General features: G+C 42.2%; 1 protein-coding gene across 4 annotated transcripts in view; it reads right to left on the reverse strand.

Moving 5' to 3' along the window:
• Window positions 1-21386, reverse strand: part of nlgn3a (neuroligin 3a) — a 175248-nt gene that overhangs the window by 57189 nt on the left and 96673 nt on the right. For all 4 annotated transcript variants that reach the window (XM_029441561.1, XM_029441563.1, XM_029441562.1 and 1 more), the window contains one exon: window positions 15002-15151. In XM_029441561.1, coding sequence (XP_029297421.1) covers window positions 15002-15151 — 150 coding nt within the window. The remainder of the gene's footprint in view (window positions 1-15001; window positions 15152-21386) is intronic.

Below are 21386 nucleotides of genomic sequence, written 5' to 3' on the forward strand. Positions count from 1 at the left end.
ATAGCTTCCAAACACTATTGGAATTCCAGTGGAGTGCCCCTGACTTACCCCAGCCATAATATTGTTCTAATAATTGGAGCTCACAGGCCATCAAATATCATGCCGGTTTGTTCAATTGATTGAGACAGCCTCAAAGACGGGAAAAAAACATGCATTTGCAATTTTTCTATTTGTAATCTGAATAGCATTCCTCCGCTCTGTTTTTAATGATGGGAAATTCTGCGAGGCGAAAGCACTTTGTAATTTGTCCTTTGGCTAACTTTTACGCAAAATGGAATGCAGGGCAGTTAGGGCTTTGACAGGACTACAAACAAGGACACGTGCAAACAGTATGCACAACTAAGCTGTATCATTCAGCTTCAAGTGCAAAGTTTATATTCCTAACTCCACACCTGCAAATGGAAATGCCTTGATGAAAGCCGCACCAACACACTGTAATTGGATGTATGACATAATCAGGTAATGTGGTAGGAATCACGTTGATAGTGTCCCGTTCAAATTGAATAGTTGTCAAAGAAAGAAGTGGGGTGTCAACCGCCTGTTTGCCACATTCTGCAGCCGTCGCTGCAAGAACTGAAATGATGAGAACTATATCACAGCCCATCAGTAGAGGCAGCGGATTACTTTTTGTGTGAGTCTGCTGACTTGGCACGCAGCAGAATGAGGTTGAGTGAAGGCAAGTGGCAGAGCCCGATGATAATGAAAATAGTTGTGATAAAGATGTAATGGATGTGGGATCGGGGTAAAAAACATTCATGAATAATATCATAGGGAAAGTGTGTGACGTGGATTGACTCGGTTTGATAACACGCAGACAATCTGCACTTTAAAATACATCCCTGCCGACTCATTTTTGCACACGCTGCTCTTATCATCCGCGAACAGGACGGAAGCAGCAATGTGTGCTATCAAGCAGTTGTCGTTCAGAAGTGTTTGAACATGTTTTAAAGCATTTCAAGTGCAAACTGAGTTTAATTAGAATGGCTGCCGATTAACACGGCAGCGGATAAAGACGAGTGTCCAAAGAATATCAACAGTGCCTCAGCCACAGTGTGTGGCGTCTGCTTGGGCTTTAAACATCAAAGACAAAAAATGGAACAAATGGTGTAGTATAAAAGAAGCTGTGAAGAGATGAGACTAATCAATAATATTAAAAAAAATGCGGAGTTGATGTTTCAGTATGTTCGCATTTTTGTATTCTTTGCAAATAGTGTGCTTGAAGCCAATGCATGTGGGCGTGTATGGTAGTAAAGGCATATGTGTGCCTGCAAGATAAAGACAATTGAACATGTTTTTCTGCGGGTGTGTTGCTGCATGCATGAGAGATGGTTGTAACTGTGTAGAGAACACACCATTTTTGTATTTCAGCTTTTTCTGTGATTGAAAATGCTTTGTTGTTTTCTCTCAGCAGCAGCTAAGTGCTATAATTGCTCAGTGTACATGTGCTAACTAGCTCTGCAGCTCTTCTCCATGCTCCCTGGTATACAATATACCCAAAGGGAAGCGTGAATAATAAAGACTTCAAATGACAAGCACGCAGCAGGGTTAATGATAAAGGTCAACTTGCCAGCATGCAGCCAGTGAGTGTAAAGGACAAGTGGCATGGGGTCACAACTCACATGGGCTCCTGGCCAATATATGGGAGCAGGAACCCACCATTCTCCAGAACCTGCTACTCCGCATAGACCGTTCCCTGAGCGGCTGCCATGTGCTGCACACTTCACTGATGCTTTTATTAGCCTGCTACATTGTGTTAGCGATGACAGAAACTAATACAGCTTGATACGGGAAAACACAGCAAGGCTGATACCTGTGTAAACATAACAAGAACAGATGAGACTTCGGAATATAAGGCGGGGGAGGGGGATATTGGTACAATATGCTTGTGAGGTTGTGGAATTTTAGTATTACACTCATATTGCTGAAAAGAAGCAGGAAGTGCAGCTATTGAAAAGAATCAGGGAAAGAGACAGTGACGGGGCTCCAGAGGCCCGGCATCGTTTTGACAGGCAGCTCCACAGAGAGAATGTCAGCCAACACCTGAAGCCATGCAACTCCAACAAGAAATTCAGGGTTTATCAACACATTTCTGCTGCTATTATTCATGAAAAACTGGCATTCGGCAGCACCTGACGCTCACATCAGTTCTGCATGATATTTACAAGAATCCCTTGAACTCATTTTGACTGCGAGGAACAAAGCCTCTTCCTGTTCTATGGACTAATCTCAATTAAGCCCTGCTGTTGATAAGGCACCTTTTACACAGTTTTTGAAAATCAGTACAGAATGGACACTGTAAAAAAAAGAGCCAAAATCAACAGAATCAGGTCTGAAGGAAAACAATTGTTTAACCCTCTTAAATTGAATAACACTTCCATAACTCATTACTTCAAAATGCTATTTTTTTGTTGTTGAGTGCAATTGAATGAACATTCGTCATAATGAAATTGTTCTATATTTACCATCACAGTCTTTTATTATGATACTTTGATTGCTGCAACTGCAAGTTGTATTTGTGGCGAACAACCCTTTAAGCTCCTTCGCTGGTGAACCAAACCATTGAAAAACATTTAATCCTCTGATAAACATTAAGAAGTAGAAATATATAAATATATATACAACATAATTTATGTATATAATATACATTTATAACATGTTTGCCGTATCAATAGTTCATTTTGATGGGGAACATTTCCATTTCATTTAAGGGCATGTCTTGACTTGGCGTGGATGCACTCAGACACATATGACACACAACATGTGCAAAAAGCTTCCTTCCTTCAACCTGATTGTCTTTGCATGTCAGAATGGCCTTTTCATTTATTTCATATATTGTTTTCCAGGTTATCAGACTTACTCTGTAAATATGTAATTTTCAAATGAATTGAGATATCAACCATCTGCACTATTTCCCTCCCTCTGTAAGCTGCTTTGCCATGCTGTCCTTTCATTTCCTCCTGCAGGCTGCTGTTTATACGTACCTTTCTTTCTTTCTTTCTTTTGTTGTTGTTGTTGTTGTCTTACGTTAGAATCAAAACAAATCAATCTATTTTGAATTCTGGTCATAAAGCATAAAGTCAGTCTGTCAGGATGATATTCAGGTTTCAAGGATTTTCTACAAGGGCTAAAAAATGGACACCGCTGCAATCTTTTGACATTGAAGAGGTAACAGATTGACTCAAAACATTGACCTCAAAAACATTGAACACCGACGTATTTCAAGGCATAAAATGCAAGCACATATTCTATGTAGCTATCATATCTTTATCATAATTTATACAAACATTTAGCCACCACTACTGCGAGTTAAATCAGTGAATGCCATGACCGCTGTCCAGGGTGCTGAATCTGAGGCTGTCCTGTGTGTTCACCGACTCTGATGGGCAGGACTCCCGCTGGTGGGGATTGATGCTTAATAGTTCTCTTTGACTAATCAGCCTTTTTATTTGCTTCACCTGCCAAGCTCATTATTTATACCTGGCTGTTCCAGATCCTAGTTGCTGTATCTTAGAGACACCGACGCCAAGCTCCCTTTACTTCAGTACATTTTCTTTTTGTTATTTCAGTGCCTTTTGTCTGTGGCCACATCAGTTAGTTTTGCCGGCCCATATTGGCAGCAGATTATTTTTGTTTGCTTGAGAAAATGAAATAAATATAAAGTTTGTTTGAAGTCAGAAATTCTGCATATATGTGTGTTCTCTGCAAAATACCTTGGTCTCTTTTAACCATAAGCAGTAGTTTTAGTTGCCATACATGTATCAGCCATAACTACAATATAATCTTAATGATGCAGATCAGTGTGGCTTTGTCGTACCAATAAGGGTACCATGTCAATAAAATGCTCCTTTGGGTAATGTTTGGATACCAAGGAATAATATATTTTTTCATTTAGAGATGATGCATGCAGACAGGCAGAGGGTAAAGACACCCCACCCCCTCCCCTACCTGAAATGACTGCTAAAGTTACATAAGCATACGGCAGTCAGGCAAAGCTAGTGCCCGCAAAATTCCTTGTACACTGGCTTACTACAACAAAGCCATTCCAGTGTGTTCTAATTCTCTACATTTCCCTCCAGAGTATCTCCTCATTCGCGGAGTTGAAAAGAATGGATGGGCAGAGGAGATGGTGGGAAAATCCCACTTGGATCAATTTTATACCAATCAAGGCTCCAAAATAGTGAGGGAGATGAAGCTGGACTTAGTTGGACTCCATCCACGGCGCACCACATAATGTAAGGATGTATTTCACCTTTGTTTCACAGCGCAGAAAAAATATTGTATTTTTATTCATAGCAGTTAAGTGAAAAAGCCTTACCACACGTTTGATAGACCTCCTTGAGGTTATGGCACATTGAAAAACCACATATAGCCACATAAAATTGACTCTCATAGGAAAGATGCCACGAGGCTGATGTGTAATGTAACCTGTTGTGGATATATTCACACCTATGGGGCTTCTGTGGATACTTTGTTTTAAGTAGTACTACACTGACTATCTGGCTCTGAATTCTGCTACATTAACAGTACACTTATCGTCTGGCATCTTTCACAAAGCTACAAAGCTCCAAGCAGTCACGATTCTCCCTGGATGGGCATTCATTCTCACCTCTGTCCTATTCTAATAATACCAAACTCCTACTCGAGAGGTGTGATTAAAAGCATTGTGGCCAGACCCCGTTCACACACTGTCCCTCCCAACCTTCCTCCCTCTGATTGGTGCAGTTCCACCCACAGTACAAGTGCATCACACTCTGTTATTCTGCTCCCCAGCTGTGCAGCCCACTTTAATCCATTACCCCAAAATGTCCACCTCCCTTTGCTTAGCAATCTCCTTCACTATCACCTCAAGTGGCACTCTTTACCGACCACGCCCCCCCCCCCCCCCCCGCCGGGTCCTCACTAATCTGACCTTGTTCTCCTCCCCGTTCTTCTCCTCCTACTTTCACCTTGTCAATTGAACACCCTGCTCCTCACCCACTTCAGATTCCTGCCTCCCACCTCTGTTAGCCCCTCTGCTGCAGTGCTTTGTGGTGGCAGCTGAAGAGAGCGCCTCCCACACATGCGAGGACTGCTGACCTTGGCGGTTAGGCTTGGCCGCTGCTATGATTAATGCCTCTACAAGACAAGAAGCAAGTACCTCTACCTGCCTGGCCAACATATATCTTCTTACACACATCAGTCCTGTCTCAGGACACACCTGATGATGGACAAATCTTAACCCCAGTACTTCCTCTTGCTGTACCCGCTCTCTTATCCTCCGCCGTCTTACCCTTCACAGTGCTGCTGAGCAGGAATAACAATATGAAAAGGAAGCAGTTTCATATTCACACAATACATATTTTTTCTTTGAATGATCAAACATGCCGCACTGGGCTCATCTGGAAGATGTACATGCTGGTTTCCGTTCGATAAGGCTGTTACCTGTACGTATTTTGCCCTGAGGAAGAAGAAGCGCCTGTGTGTTTTTTGGTTGTGAAGTTAAAAATCCCTCAAGGACAAATGCACTAAGAAGAAAAGCAGTGCTGCCATTAGGAGCCCCATACTCCCTCCTAGCATAAAGCAAAAACAAAGCATTCAAGCAATGAATCACCGCAGATAGATCTTTCAGGCGCCATAAACAAGAAGCCCAATACGAGTTGGGAGTAGACTAAAGTTATAAAAGTCTCAGAAATACAAATATTCACCTTCGGGTATACAATAGATCTTGCATGTGCCATCTTCTGACAGAGTGATATTTGTTCAAAGTCTTCGTACAATGATATGTACTGTTTTCATTTAATTGATTTTCCGTCCCGGAGTCAATACCTCAGTGGAGAAACAAAACAGTAATTTGCAGTTCTCATTACCCAGACTGCAACGTTTTCTTCCTGTAGCATTGTGTGCCTCTGAAGTTTGATAATGTGAACGGTTTTGCATTATTTAGTGCTACAATCTGACCATTGACTGTTTTAATAAGCTTCCAGAACTTATACATGTTCAGAGATGTTGAGAACGTTTAGTTCATTATTTATGTAGTTTAGCACGACCCAGGGAGTGTGATAATACATCATTTACAACAGCTACAAATTCCACGGTCGTGATGTTATACAGCTGATATGTTATGCAATGACAAATTAAAGGTTAAGGGGACCTTCAATTTATATCGTTGAGAAACCAAGGTCATTTGGAAATGACTGGGCAATAAACCAGTCCAAACACAACCAAGTAAAGCAGTTCACACAAAAGCCCCTGTTGGAGTGAATACAGTTTGGGATTTACTGGTGTGGCTATTAAAAGGGCATCTGGCTCTGAAAGCAAAGGCGAAGGCCAGCCAGGGATTCACACAAAACTCTGAAACGTCTATTTTTGCAAGTTAATTGCCTCTGCCTCAAAAACCAAAGGTGAAAGAATAGCTTAATCACTGCATTGGCAACACTTGCCACTGTGCATGCATTGCATCATGAATTTCCTATCGGGTACTTTATTTGAGTCTCACTCTCAAATACACTCAATTTAAGGACCACTTGAAAATATGAAAAAAAGTGTTGGCAGCAAGTGGCATACCTGGAAATTGCAGCTATATCTCTGAATCAGTATTAGGTTAGAATGTGCTGAGGTGGAAATGAAAATGTCATGTCTTGTTGCCCTGCTGGGCCATGTCATTGCAAGCTAAATAGCTGCTCAGTAAATATTAGTCGGGGCGTCTTCGAGGATCCACTCAAATCTCCAAACTCAAATTTTTGCATGCCACTAAACTAAATAAGAATAATGTTTACTAATGTTCAGGATGCAAATGAAAGCTTTATAAGAAGCATATCTTTCATCACTACCATTAAAGGTCAAGCATCCATCAGTAAAGAATACTGACACAAGGTTGACATTTTCCTTCAGTGAACCGCCCTTCCATCTGTGCACGACATATTGCCATATTTGGGTGAAGTGTTCCATTTTTACATGAGCCGGTGCAGAGGACCCCTTGACCAGATGAAAGCAATTGTCGGGTTAGCTCTTTGATGACTTTGTAATGCATATTTACTGTTTTGGTGGAAGTACTGCGAACATCTAAAGATGTTTTCATCTCAGGGCAGCAAAGCCTGTTTTGCATAGTGGAAATCACTACTGTACTGTAGAAATTGATTTCTTAATGTCACAGTTTTTTGAAATGTCATGCTTATGAAATATAATGAGCTTTGTTCCTGTTTCCATTTGTTATAGGATGAAAAAGGACAAATTCTCATTAAAAATACATCAACAATCTGAGTTCAAGTAACAACATCGAGGGGGAAATTTGTTGTTCATTCAGTGTAGAACATCTTTACACAACGCTGCAATGATGATTCTGAGCAGGTGGTTTGACTTAAAGAAACAGTACCTCAATACATCTCGATGGTATTTTATCAGACCTTCAACATATCACAAGGGGCTGTGCTTTATAGCAATGGAAAATGTAGAAAATTAATTAAGCCTCGTGACTGTCAGCAGTTGTATTGGGCTGACCGTGTCAAAATTGGAATTGAGTCAATATCCAGAAAATCAGCCCGAATACTTGTTTCTGAGAGATCAAAGTAAAAAAAAAAAAAAAGAAGTTATCAAAAAGACTGCTTTTTTTTCCTCCTGCGTCACTGTGTCCAATATTTCACTGTCTCTTTTTAGCAAATGTAGCCAATGAGACTAAATGAAAACAACTGAATTCTCCGCAGATGTGAATAAAAACTATGAGGTCGTAATATTTTTTAGGAAAAACAAACCCACGATATCCAATTATGCAGGTCGTCATGTAACCTGCCGATATGTTAAACTGATCCCCGATCAAAACATTTAGTCAATGACAACATCTTGTTTTGTGGACACATTTTTGATTACTTCAGTGCCAGCTTCACATACATGCCACTGCGGGTTTTGACAGTTAGTTGTTTCTATTGTGAGCTAGTGGCAGTAGGGAAATATGTGATTTGCATAAGCGGTAACTTATTGCACATATGATATGACTGCAGGGGAGCGAACATTAAACAGGGGGCTGAAATCTATATAATTTAAATCCTTAACGCCAAATTACATGAGAGTTGGTAATCTGAATGGCGGACTCTGCAACTTACAAAATAAACTACTATATAGCGAGATATACACGTAATGTAAATACATTGAATGGCTATTGCTGAAAAAAAGCCAACCATAAATTATGGAGGATAAGGATAATAATATTCATAACCATAGCCTGTTAAGCTTCAAAATGTCAGACTATTTATATTGAAATACTGCATGAAGGAAACCCACTTGGAGGTTCCACATTTTGGACGTTCCCATCAGTGTGCAACAACAATTAGTCTTGATTGGTTCCCCTCCTACAACAAATGGCTAAATGCTTTCAACCAGGAAGGTCTCCAGCATTTGAAATGACATTCTGACACTGACTCTCTGCATGTGGTGCAGATTACGCTGTGAGTCAATCAAAGCACAATGCCATGACTGCAAGTGAGAACTTACTTAACACAAGACTTAATAAAGGAATAATTATTTCAAAGTGCTTTTTCAGAAACAACATGTTCAAAACCAATTTCATGAAAAGTTAATAACACACAACCTCTAAATGTTTGAGCAGTTCTTTATTTAAAAATCTTCCTGCATGAAGAAGGTTCGAGGTTGAGCTGTGTAAGTGCTGTTTGACATCAATGCTCCATCATTTCTAGGGGCTACTAGTCCAACTTAGTGCTATTCCCCTTCAGTTTTAATCAATACTTTTGAAGAGTTCTAAGCTAGAAAGCAAATATCTTCATGGGGGATGATGTAAAGGCGAGCACTGGGTAACAATAGACCCCAATCTCGGGCCTGTCTTGCAGAGCCAGACGTTTGTTGCAGTGTGTCTGGCAAGAGCGGCTTAAGAGTTAATTTCCTGGCAGTGATTTGTAGGAGAGCAGCATCAACAAGCTGCTGCAGACTGGAGCATGAAAACCATTACTTCAATCCCTCACTCTCTGACATTAATAGGATGAATAAATGTTTTTGTTCTCTGCTTAATTTGGATGAATTCATCCAAATGGCAATGAAAACAAGTAAATATCCATCTCAGCTCTCCTCCTGATAATAGAAGACAAAGAGAACTCACTCTGCCTTCGCTTTTTCTTCCACCTACTGTTTGAGAATTCCTCTGCTTGGCGCCAAGCTCATATATCAGATGATAATCATAATGACTGAGACTGGGAACACTTACTGAGGGAGGCTCTTACTTTATGTCAATCCACCCCCGCCACACAGGAGGTTGTCGTGCCGAATTTTATTCTGTAGTGACTTAGAGAGCGATTTTTGTGATCCCAGACATCCGATGTGACAAACGAGACGCACCCAGACAGATTACATCCTGCATTGGAACTTGGAGTAAAAACTTTTAGAAAAGCGGTGCAAGGATTAAATAAAATCATGGAAGCAGGGGCAGAGTATAAAGAGGAATACACCACAACCACATGGACCCCATTTGTACTTAGTCCCTTCATGTGCTTTGGACACTAAAGGGTGAATTCACAAAAGGGTATTTTGCAGCCGCTAAAACTTCACAGATAAGACAAAAAAAAAGCATTCAGTTCACGCAAAGGCTGAAATACACCTCTCACTGCGTTGCCAAGCTCCTGGGGTATTTGCTCGTATTTAAATAAGTTAATGTGCATAGATTTGGTGTATAGTTGGCCCCTTTCTATGCAAATGAGCCTAATTGAGATCAGTGTTAATTGTTTGCAAGTGATGGGCTATTCATGGTCAGCAGCGGCAATTCATTATTTTTGAATCAACAATCAGATTTGTGATCTGGCCAACAGAGACCCATATACATGTGTCCAAGTGTAAATGAAAGCGTATTAAATGACATCTGGACTCATTCGTGATATAAGACACTTTGAATGACAAGTGTAAATGAGGCCAATGGTTTTAAACCTCGGACAGGAAGTATCCAGATGACACCCTACAGTATTACTACTTAACCAACATCCAGCACACGACAGTGTCTGGGTCAGGAGGCCATGAGCACACACGCTGCTCAGCTCTCAGTGGAGCTCAGCAGTAATTCTTCAGTAAGTGAAAAACAACTATACTAACTTGTGTGATAGGCTATCTTTTGCTCTGCAATAGTGTTCACACATATCCTCTGCTCCCCAAATCCCTGGCTGAATTACCTACAGTCACCATCTTTATTTTAGGAGAGGGACATAAGAGAGAACGGCAGAGTCACTTACCACACACAGAATAACTCTGGCAACTGAACAAATCAATGCGACATCACCTGCGCTGCTGCTTCAGCGTTACTTTCATGTGCACTCATACAGTAAGGTTGAGGTTATGATGATTGGATCTAAAACTATTCTTTTGAAAGCCTGAATAAGTTGGGCGGACTAGGTGACGGTCCATAGCTGTGACGACGGTCTCATCATAAAATAGATCAGAGCGATACGGGAGATAGACATCAAAGGTCACAAATAAACCCTGTCCAAGGTGAAAACTCTCCACAAGTACAGACCGTACTTGACCATTCTCCTTTTTAAAGCGAGAAGGTATCTCACCTTGAGATTTGGCAAGAGAAGCAGCCTTTGTTAATTTTTAATGCATTTGGAAACTAGTAATTAAGTCGTCGTCCCCCCCCCCCCCCCCCTCTCAAATGGACTGGGAAATTGACATGCTCTGGAGAGCCAGTGAGTAATTATATTTGTAAAGAGCAGTGATACAAGATACTCCCCTCTGACTGGGACTCATTACACATCATTAGAGAAGCGCGGCAACTAGGCACACGAACGCGCACCACATGCACTGACCACACACACACACACACACAAAGCTACGTGCACGTGGGTAGACAAGTCACAATGAGCGGAAATGCAAACACTGTTTCTCTTTGGTAAACAAACTCTGCTCTTCAGCCGCCCTGACCCGAGCAGAGTGAGTCCTGCGCGGACAGTGTGAAACTCTATTCTACATATCTCATCTGGTGATAATCGTCCTGCGGTGAGTCAATATGTAATTAAAGATTAAATATGAAGTGGATTCTTATTCATCTAAAAAGTGAAAGGTTCAGATATGAAAGGTACCAAATGGGCCCTCAGGATGATTGTGGTCCACCCTTTGAAGCAATAATTACCATTACAGCAGCGTAGGGCTAAGAACTGCAGGGGGATGATAGAATAGCGCTAGTAACTTAGTGGACTCTTTAATTGGAAGTGGAGTGGCAGCGACTCGACACACCAGGGTCTCCAAATAGAATTTTTACAACTCTCCACCATTTTACCTCTTCTTTCTACAGTATTTCTCCTCTCTCTCCGCTCCTTTTGTCTCTCTGTGAGTGTTTGTGTTTCACTGTAGAATCCGAAGCCACCATGCATATATTATAAAACCACAATGGAACATAGAAATAAATCCACTGTGGCCTGTCTTTTCAGAAAACACCAAACAAATGCTAAATCTATATTTCATAACGCACTGAGCACCATCTTTCAATAAATTTGCTCCGTTCGCGTGAAGCGTTGAAAAGCCCTGCAAAGCTGGGGAAAAAAGTGTTGCTGCAAAAATGGTAGAATGAAGATGAAATTAATGAAATAGATAAATAAAACATGCATCACTGACATTTACCAAGGTTTTCGGTGCCGTCCAATTTGTTGCTATTTGTTTGCCTGAAAATGTTTTTTCATTCTTCACATTAGAAATCCTTTCCGTACATATTTGTTAGTGAGGGCTGTTGTTGCCTAATAGTTTCGACCTATTGTTTCTGGGAAATGAGTTACTATTCAGATTGTTGTGTGTATTTCAAAGGTGTTTACTGCATTATTAATGCCATATTCAGATTGCCCAGGGACGGTGGGAGAGCTATATTAGTGTCAGAAAGCGAAGTTTGTTGCCTTGTCTGCTTTCACTTTAAACTCATTATCTTGTCTAATTCTTTCTGCCTCCATTATTCCCTCATCCCTTTAAGCAGCCTAATTAAAAGAGTTCTCGTTTTTTCATTAATATTTATTTATTTATTTAGTCTGCATTTCTACAAGAAACTGCCAGCGTGGAATCTTTTTCCTTCTTCCATTAAATGAAAGCAGTTCTGCTGCACAGTACTTGAGTTGAAGCCACAGAAGAAGTAAAAAACAGTTTGAGTATTAGCTCTCATTTAGCTGTTGGATGACCTGATGTTCCACTGCACTGCTTTCAACTCTGTGTGCAGTGGCTAATGTACAGTGTCCAATACAAACAGCTAATCTACTTAATGCTGTCTTGACTAGATTAACGCTGAAACTGTTAGCGGCACCCGTATTCAATAAAATACAGCAAACAAAAATAAAAAGAAGACATGAAATTATGATTTTCTCAAGTTGTGAGTATTCATACTTTACGACCAAACATCTTCAGACAGCTTAGTATTAATTGGCCCATCATGGTCTGATTTCTCTCTGGCCTTGGTTTTATTTGGTTTGTACGAGTGTGTCTGTATTAACAGTTTAAAGCCATACCATGGGGAGATTATCAGACCATGCTTCAGTGATGGACATTATCGCTCAACTACATGCATCACTTCTTCTCTGCTCATTTCTCAGAATGGCTGCTGGGGAGCTCACCAAGAGAGCTGCTTTGTCAACTGTTTATATGTGTGTGTCTGTGCATGATTCTGAGTGTGTTTGTGCAAAACCACATCTGTATGTGTGTGTGGAGATTGTTTTGGCCTGCGTCTCCCTGCTCACTGTATGCTTGGTTTGTGTGACTATTAGCATGTGTGTGAGCATGCACATGCTCAGAGTTCTCACATGTGGTGTTTGAGGGTGTGTGTGCATGCATGTAGAATGACATTTAGCGAAATGTGGCAGCGAGAGAAGAAACATCTGACTCATAATTGAAGTGCCATGAAAGAAATATGATCATGAATTAGGCTTACGTGCTCAGCTTCAAACCAGCGGCAGCAGCACGAAGCAGCACGCTCAGCCACTGCTCCCGACTACCTTACCACCCTGAAGGCTGAATACAATGCTCAAAATGATACTCCACAAAAATGACAGAGGAAAACACAGCGCATTCAAGGCGAGCAATCCTGATGACAAAATCGATAGGCCGTAGCGCTCTCATCTCCATCAAAAAGAGAGTCTCAGGATGAATGAGATTGGGCCTGTGTGATTCAACCACACCAGTCATTTCAATGTCCTGGAGGATAAGGAGGCAGCAGTCCTCAGTCACCCTCCTCTTCTGCTTCACAATGTGAGGCAGACTGCTCCTTTAAGGATAAGGTTGGTCATATTCAATATGTTTCTTGTTGTCAACATGTGCCATGAAAAGACCAAAGTCAACAGTGAACTGAGCCAAGCATGTGCAGCCAAAGCCTGATATACAGTAGCTCGATGTCCCCAATATGTTTGCCTTTTGACTCTAGTTATGACACCTCGTCACAGATTGTGTTTTCTGCAGAGCTTAGAGCCGTTCAACCAAAGAGTCATGTTCTTCTCTCAAACTGTTTCACGTGAATACATTTCAGATTCAAAATATTCAATGTATTACAATTTAAAAATAAAAAATCTGAGAAAGACTGGAAAAAGTTTATATATAGCCGATATTTTTTCTGCTTCTTGTTAATCATAATGTGACTGTTCAGCGACCTCTTAGGGACCACTGATATAGTTTATTCCTTCGTGCTTTAGATGTCCATTTTTGTCCAAAATATTGAAAACACATCACTGTTGCCCTGGGTGACACCTGCATCATGATAAGCATGGATACTGAGGTGTATTTGAGTCAGCTGCTGTAAACACTCCTTAGCACACTAGAGAATAATAATAAAGAGCTTATATGTACATTATGAAGAAAGAAGAAGAAATAACAGATTCATTCTCTTACAAACAAAATATTAATAAGTAATAAAAACTCCAGTCAATGGTTTTACTTGGTCAGCACTGACCAGTTGCGTACAGTGGCTCATGCTAGCTAATGTTAGCAAACTTTAGATATATATTGCTTTGTGGACGGTACAGAGTACGTTCTCTACTTCTCTATACTCTGCTGGTGTTAAATTCCATTTTCGCTTTTAACGCTGTTAGCAAAAACTCTATTTAATGTACGGTTTGAGGAAATTACTTGAATTTGGAGCAAAAAATGGAATGATACATTTGTGACTTGAAAGATTTACATCTTCAGTTACAACGAATAGGCTTTGTGTTATAGATATAGATTATGAATAGTTGGTGTTGATGTTTTCATGGGATTTTTTGACCAAAGGGAACACATAGAATGACACTTATCCTTTATGTTGACAGCAACTGGAAAAAGGCCACATCTGACTGGCAATATTCTTAACAACAACAACAACACGAGGGAGATTATATTTTATATGCAAAGTGTTTGTATACAGGTCACAACCACTCTTAATGTAACAAAATGTGAGGAGGGAGAATCAGCTGTGTCAGAGAGATGGATGGAAAAAAAGGTACAAAGCTTGGGAAGTGTGCTAACAAACTCCATTTTGTGTTGCTGCAGCTGTTTCCATGGAGCTCTCTCTCCCTCTCTTCTGCTCTCTCTCTCTCTTTCACACACACACACACACACACACACACACACACACACACACACACACACACACACAGCATACACACAAGTGTCTGAAAGAGGATTCAGCTGTGTGAGTCAATCTGCAACCAACTGCAACTCGGAGAGAGAACCCCTAGCTCTCCCTAACAGACTCTTCTCCTCTCCTCTATCTCTCCGGCATTACGCCCATCTCATCATTTTTTTTCAACCTCATTACAATAATTTCTTAATTTATTCTTTTACCCCAGTCACAACAACAAACCCACATTCAGCACACTCAATTACTGTGATTTTGATACACGAGCACCACATCAACAAGAAGCACAGGAACCAGTCGATGTATTTAAGTGCTGTGTTTTTTCCCCGGTCTTACTTGGAGTGTATGTGGCAATCAGCAGTGCTCATTACACATAGCTGCCCTATAAAGATGGCCCAGAAAAATGTCCTTGAGGGAGGAGGTGAAGTTTAAAAAAAGAAAGAAGGAAAAGCTGCTTACCGAGGACTCCGACGCGGTAGTTGAGAGTGATAACGATGACATTTCCATAGCTGGCCAGGACGCTCCCATCGATCATGTTGCCCGTCCCCTCCATGTAGGATCCTCCGTGGATGTAGACCATCACAGGCTTGGCCCCAGTATCTCGTATGTCTGCAAGAGCGGCCATCATTAACACATTCACATTGTCGTCCACCCACTCCGATCAAGGGTCGGCTCAGATTCAGATACAGCAGATACAGCGCATGGTGGCCACAAACAGACAAGCTGACGGTCACCTCTCAGATACCAGCTGTAAGGATACAGTTTGCTGGCTTACTAATGGAAATGAAGGCAATAGTCTTTCATATCTGCTCCATGAGAAACAAATGAATATCCACTCATTATGTTGTGTTATACTCTATTATAATAATTGGCCATTTCAGATGAAAACGTGGCTTGTCATTTAGCATATAAAGTATTTATCCTATAAACCAAACTATTAGGGTTGTATTTGGTTTTGTGCTGCCTTCCAGGAGGCAGACCCACTTTCCAATATAGACACGCAGGAAGCCATTAGGGAGAATAAAGAGAGAGGTACGCTGACACATCTCCTAACCAGGGAGAAGGCTAATCTGGCTCGACAGTGATAGGGAAAACGCACCGGCTAATTACACAATGCTACCATGCGCCTCCTTTTTACAAAGGCCTATCTGTGCAACAATTTATTTGCACGGTCTTGCTTTCCATTGCAGGCAGTTAAATGTGTGCTTCAGTTTTGGTAAAGTGTTGTTTATTCTATTCCCGAACCAGGGCTTGATACCCAGCTGGAGCGACACTCCAGCCAGATAAAGCACATCCAGAGGTATAGGGGAAGAAAAAAGCCTCTGTTTGAGGAATTGACTGAATTACTGGCTGGCTAGCTGGAGCTGGGAGACAAGAAACTCTCTCTCATTTTCACTCCTGCTCCCCCCGCATTCTGTGTAGCTTCTCGCCTTCCCCTCCCTCACTTTGTATCTCTTTCACTCACAGACTCTCCCCTGTCTCTCCCTGTTTCTCCCCTGCCTTCCCTCCTTCTCTGTCCAACTCCCTGACTCTCTTTTTTTCTCCCCTAAGCCCTAAGAGTGGTGAGAATGAGAGGAAGTGGGAGGGCAAAGAGTGAGGGAGTGAGGAAGAGAGAGAGAGAGACAAAGCCAGAAAGGAAAAAAGAAAAAAAAAGTAAAGAAAGTAATAAAGATATAAAAAAGAAGAGAGAAAAGCAAAAAGAGAGAGAACGCAATGGACTCAAATTTAAAAGGGTGGTATTGTATTCTGGTTGCTATGGTGACTGAGAGCCAAAATTCAAAATCCTCAAGAACAGCTAATCGCAGACCACATCCTGCACAGCCCAATCTGCATCCATCTGCAGGCAGCGCTCGTCGTTATGCACCCCATCACATTAGCATGCCTAACACCGAGGACAACTACTTAAATGCATTTTGTAGAGACACAGCTTTTCTGTAACCCCTATAGCAGAGCTCATCCTAGATTCACATGTCCCCCCCCCCCCCCCCCGTTATTCCCTTGGATATTCATGGCCCTGTTACGTTTTAAAGCAAAGCAATAACTTGTATATGATGTAGCCTTATTTATGGCTTTCTTTATCTTGCTGGTATCTGAGAAGGCTACACAGTGAAATGTGATTTATAGCTGACACTTCTCTATGTACACACTTATCTTAGACAAGAGGAGGAGAGGATGCATGTGGTGAGAAAGCATGGACGGTACAGTCAGAGAGGAGAAAGGGGAGAAAGGGAGAAAAACAGCATATCCTACACAAGCTACTCAAACAAATGGGCCACAGATACAAGGAGAATGGCATAGAGGGTGACGGAACAGGGGGCAGAAATAAGAAAAAGAGATTAGTCATGTCAATGTTATCAGTCACCTCTTTTGTTGATTCACATCGGGTCTCCATGACAACAGTTAAATCCCTTTGGGAGAGCGATACAAGACATTGAAGCTCTAATTGTTCTAATCTATTTATTGACTTGATCTGATGTGGGAGGCGTCGCACGTATGTGATATACAGTTATCACTGGCATATACACATGCAACAGATCCCAATTTGACTTCAGTTTAAAGTGAGAAATAATAATCCTTTCTAGACACAGCCACATGTGGGCTGCAGCACGGCATGACGTGGAGGTAATGAGGTGAGTGGCTCTTCCTAACCAATCAGATCAGAGCTTTATCGGCTGCTGCGGACGGTCTAATCTGGTGTAACAGGTGACTAAGTGGCTACCTTGAAAAGCTGCCTCCTGATTCACTAACTTCTCCGAGGCAAACACATCATTACATCGACACATATTCACAGCAGCAAAATGTAGCACAGAGCTCTGTGCTAGAAAAGAAACAAGAGATAGGTTGATTAATGCACAGACTGGTATATTTGCAATAAAAGTCACATGCACAACGAGTTGTAAAAAATAAAAAAAGACAAATAAACTCATGTTTTGGTGATGAACAAAGAAGTCTGCGCGTGATACAAATGCCGATGGAAGCTGATGTGCAATGAAGAGTGAGCTGGACAGAACATAATTGATACAACACATCATGTCCTCACATAATTCTCTTAATCACATCATGCAACATCTACTTTACAGTGACATACTGTACACTCCCAGCACATATTATATGAACAGCATAATAATGTGTAACCGTAGAGAAAATAAAGGAAAACTGTCAATTAATAAATAAAAATTCTAAAGTTCACTGCACACCTACAAATATATCACAGGGCGTGAATTTTTAGCAGGACATGACAGTGGCTCTGGACTGATTGGAGTGTCAGTGGGAGGCATAACTCAGGCCTGAGCTGAGCCTCTAAGTGTTGCTGCTGCAAGTGAAACCCACCAGGAGGGCTCGGAGCACTTGTTCCTTCCTCCTCCATCTTATTTCCTCTCCCCGACTGTACCTCCACCTTTTTGTCCTTTGCCTCTCACTCCACTGAAAACAGTCGGTCATATATCTGACGTTAAGCGCCCCCAGAACTGGCCTTGACACTCCAGAGTGGGACAGGACAAAGGCGAGTGGTGATAAGTGTCGGTGGCATTCACTGTATCAACACTTGGTGAAACATGGTGGCTGTCAGCGGCTATCAGTGAGGTCTGAGGTGGGGGGGGGGGGGGTGAACGGCAAAACGGGTGACAATGTCCTGATGTGGCAGGACATGACATGCACCCTACTGTAGTGTTCTTGTCATGCCAACCTTCACGCTTCACTCATGACAAGTCCATTACTGGCAATGTTCACATTCGAGAAGTGCATTTCGTTTAACTGGGGAGATCCTTGCAAAACAGGCAGTATAATTACAGCACATCATACAGCAGCTTGTGCCGTTGTACTAGTCACTGACAGTATTCTGAATGTCACCGAATATCTGCTTAATATTCCCTTTATACTGAATCAAATGAGCTAGTACTGTGTGTGACTAGGCCTTAGAGGGGGGAAAAGGCTGAAGTGAAGGAACACACAGTAACACATTTTCTATTTGGGACTCACAGAAGATACTGGAAGGAGACCCCAGAGGAAAAAAATAATTGCTGTTGCATACGCTGTTGCTATTTTAAGCCAGCGGACTTTCCGAGTCTGCACATCATCAGGAGTGATGGGACGGGCAGGAAAAGGCTGCACCATGTTCTCCACAACACTTGACATTTCTGAGAGAAACTGAGGTATGACTTATGTATATAAAGAAAATATCAACATGGCATTGGGTATATGAAAAGGAGAGAGAGTGTGTGCCTATACTATGAATCTTGACATCGCTACAGTAAACGTAATGGGAGGAATGACCTTTGTGTGAAGGTGACTTCCCTGCTCTCTCGCTGGTGTGTTTGTGTGTTAAATATGATGTTGGCAACAGGGCAGACGGAGAGCAGTGTGAGTGAGGATAGAGAGAAAGAAGCGGCGATGAGTAAAATAAAAGGCAAGAAACGGTGGGACGCCTACAAGGCTATTAGCCAAAGCCTCCTCCAGCTGGCCTGGCTCTAGATGAGAGGAGGAGGTTGTAGAGGTGCTGTCATCTCTAAGACTCACAGACAGCTGTTTAGTCCTTGAGTGAACAAAGACTAACCCTTTAGTCTTTCAGGGAAGTCTGCTGTCCTTGGTGCAAGCCACAAAAGCTGACATTACACTGTAAGAACCAAGTGAGAGGTTGAGGACAGCGCGCCAATAAATGCAATGCAGATGTGCACACAGCACACAAACCCCCTCAGACGTGCTGTGGCGCTGCATAAGGAAAGTGCTAAGTGAACTAATTCAAAGCCTATCTCCTCTCTTGTTCCATTCTCTTGATTTTTCAAAAGCAGCCTGTTTTTCCATGTTTTTGCCTTGCCAATTATTTCATGCCACTCAAGAGTAAAGGACAGGGGGGGGGAAGGGGGAACAGATGACAGCGACAGTCTGGGTCTCCCATCTTCTGAAATGGCTCGAATGATGCCCTTGTGGATCAGCCATTTGCAGCAATGCTTATCTTGAAAAGAAGCTGAGCAGCAGCATTCCAAATATCTCTGCATAAATGGGCTTCAAAGGGGCATGATTCCTCAACCCTGCCACATCACAGAGAATAGGATAGTGGCAGAATGGAGAGAATGGTGTGTAAATTGCCCCCGCTGTCGATTCACTAGTCTCCAGCCTGCCTGAGCTGAGCTGAGGGCTTTGCTGGATGGGGATCCAGTCAGGCCTGTGCAATGGAATTAATGGTAATACCCAGGCAGGTGGAGCTCAGCTCTGCTCCCTGGCACAGCAACGATGGAGAGCTTCTCTGGGGGTGGGGGTATGTGTGTGTGTGTTTGTAGTGTATTCATTGCTTGCTTCTAGAGCTTGGATGCAACTATTGTTTATGTGTATGTGTATGTGTGCGTGCGTGTTTGCATCACTGCTTTAATGGATGGGGGTGTACATGTCTGAGTGTGTGCACACTCACGCTGGGTGGAAGCATTCCTCCTGATTAGAGCTAGAGTCTCAAAGTGCCAAATGACAGACCGACACACACACACACACACACACACACACACACACACACACACACACACACACATCCATCCACCCACACGCACGCAAACACAAACACACACATCTACTTTTCATCAGTGGGAGAGGGCCGAGGCAGCAGTGGTGCGAAACACTCTAGGACTGGAGTGGGGACGGCTGCCTCTCGCTTCCTAACACTGGGCACAGTACCTCGGCACCACTGCCACGTTCCACCTGGGAGATTTAGCTTACATGCCCACCTTTATCTATTGACAGCAGGTAGTTGATTGAAAGCTTGGGCTGCTTTTTTACAGTGCAATAACAGCCTCTGTAAAATTGAGTCTTGATTGTGGGCCGATGTATATCACAGCAACTTGGCCCGCACGGTTTTGTTGCTGGAGGGAGTGTTGCGTAGAATTTGAATGCACTTTGGGGGTGCCAGGGGGTTGACTGTTGCTCAGACAGACAGGCGGATACACAAAAGGGACAAATAGAAAGTCACAGGAAGAGACAGACAGACAAAATGGCTGAGCGGGAGAGTCAGTGGACAGGGAGGTAAACTGTATTAAAAAAAAGGTCATTTTTGTCCTCGCTATTTCACTTTGCATATCTCCTCGTCTCAGTTGAATGTTTTTATTGGCTCTTCTGCTGCCTTTTTATTGTAAATGTATATATTATTATTCCATTACATGTGTTACTTACATTTCCGCCATGTGAGAAATCCTTTATTGTTCCAATAAAACATATTTGAATTTAAGAGCGTGTCTTGAGGGTTTTAATAGGCAGGAGGGCGACTCAAATATGGTGGAGGAAGGGAGAGAATTAGCCCAGGAGAGACAGACTGCCAACTGAGACAGCATGGTAATGTTGGGATGAACAGACTGAGGGATGGAGGGGGTTAGACACAGAAAACAGACAAGACAGCAGCTCACTGGACTGAATGAGAATATGTGGATAAGAGATGCATCAGCTGAAGAGTGAGAGAGTGGGAGTTCTGCTTGTGCTTTGATTCTACTTGGCCTTTAACTTGAATGCAAATGTTTGATTTTCATTGGTAATGCATGCAGTACATTCACTGTAGACAAGGATATTGCTATTACTCGCAATAATAGCAGCGGTACTTATGAGAGCAGTAGTATGTTAGACAAGGTCTTTGTAGTGTGTGCAGTGCACTCGACCATCCTTCAGCGACGAGCGAAGGTAAGTCTTTTTCTCACAGAGGTAACAGTTGTCTTTGGGGGAATTACAGAGGGGTGTCACTGATCACTGGTTTCATGTTTTTGGCCATGAGCCCTTTAAAACAGACACATTCACCAGAACAATGAAAATCTTCTGGATCATGTTTAGCGATTGATGGCCAACTCTGTCACACCTGCATTAGTTACAGTGCTGT

Source organism: Cottoperca gobio, chromosome 10 (assembly GCF_900634415.1).
Source record: "Cottoperca gobio chromosome 10, fCotGob3.1, whole genome shotgun sequence".
NCBI classification, from domain to species: domain Eukaryota; kingdom Metazoa; phylum Chordata; class Actinopteri; order Perciformes; family Bovichtidae; genus Cottoperca; species Cottoperca gobio.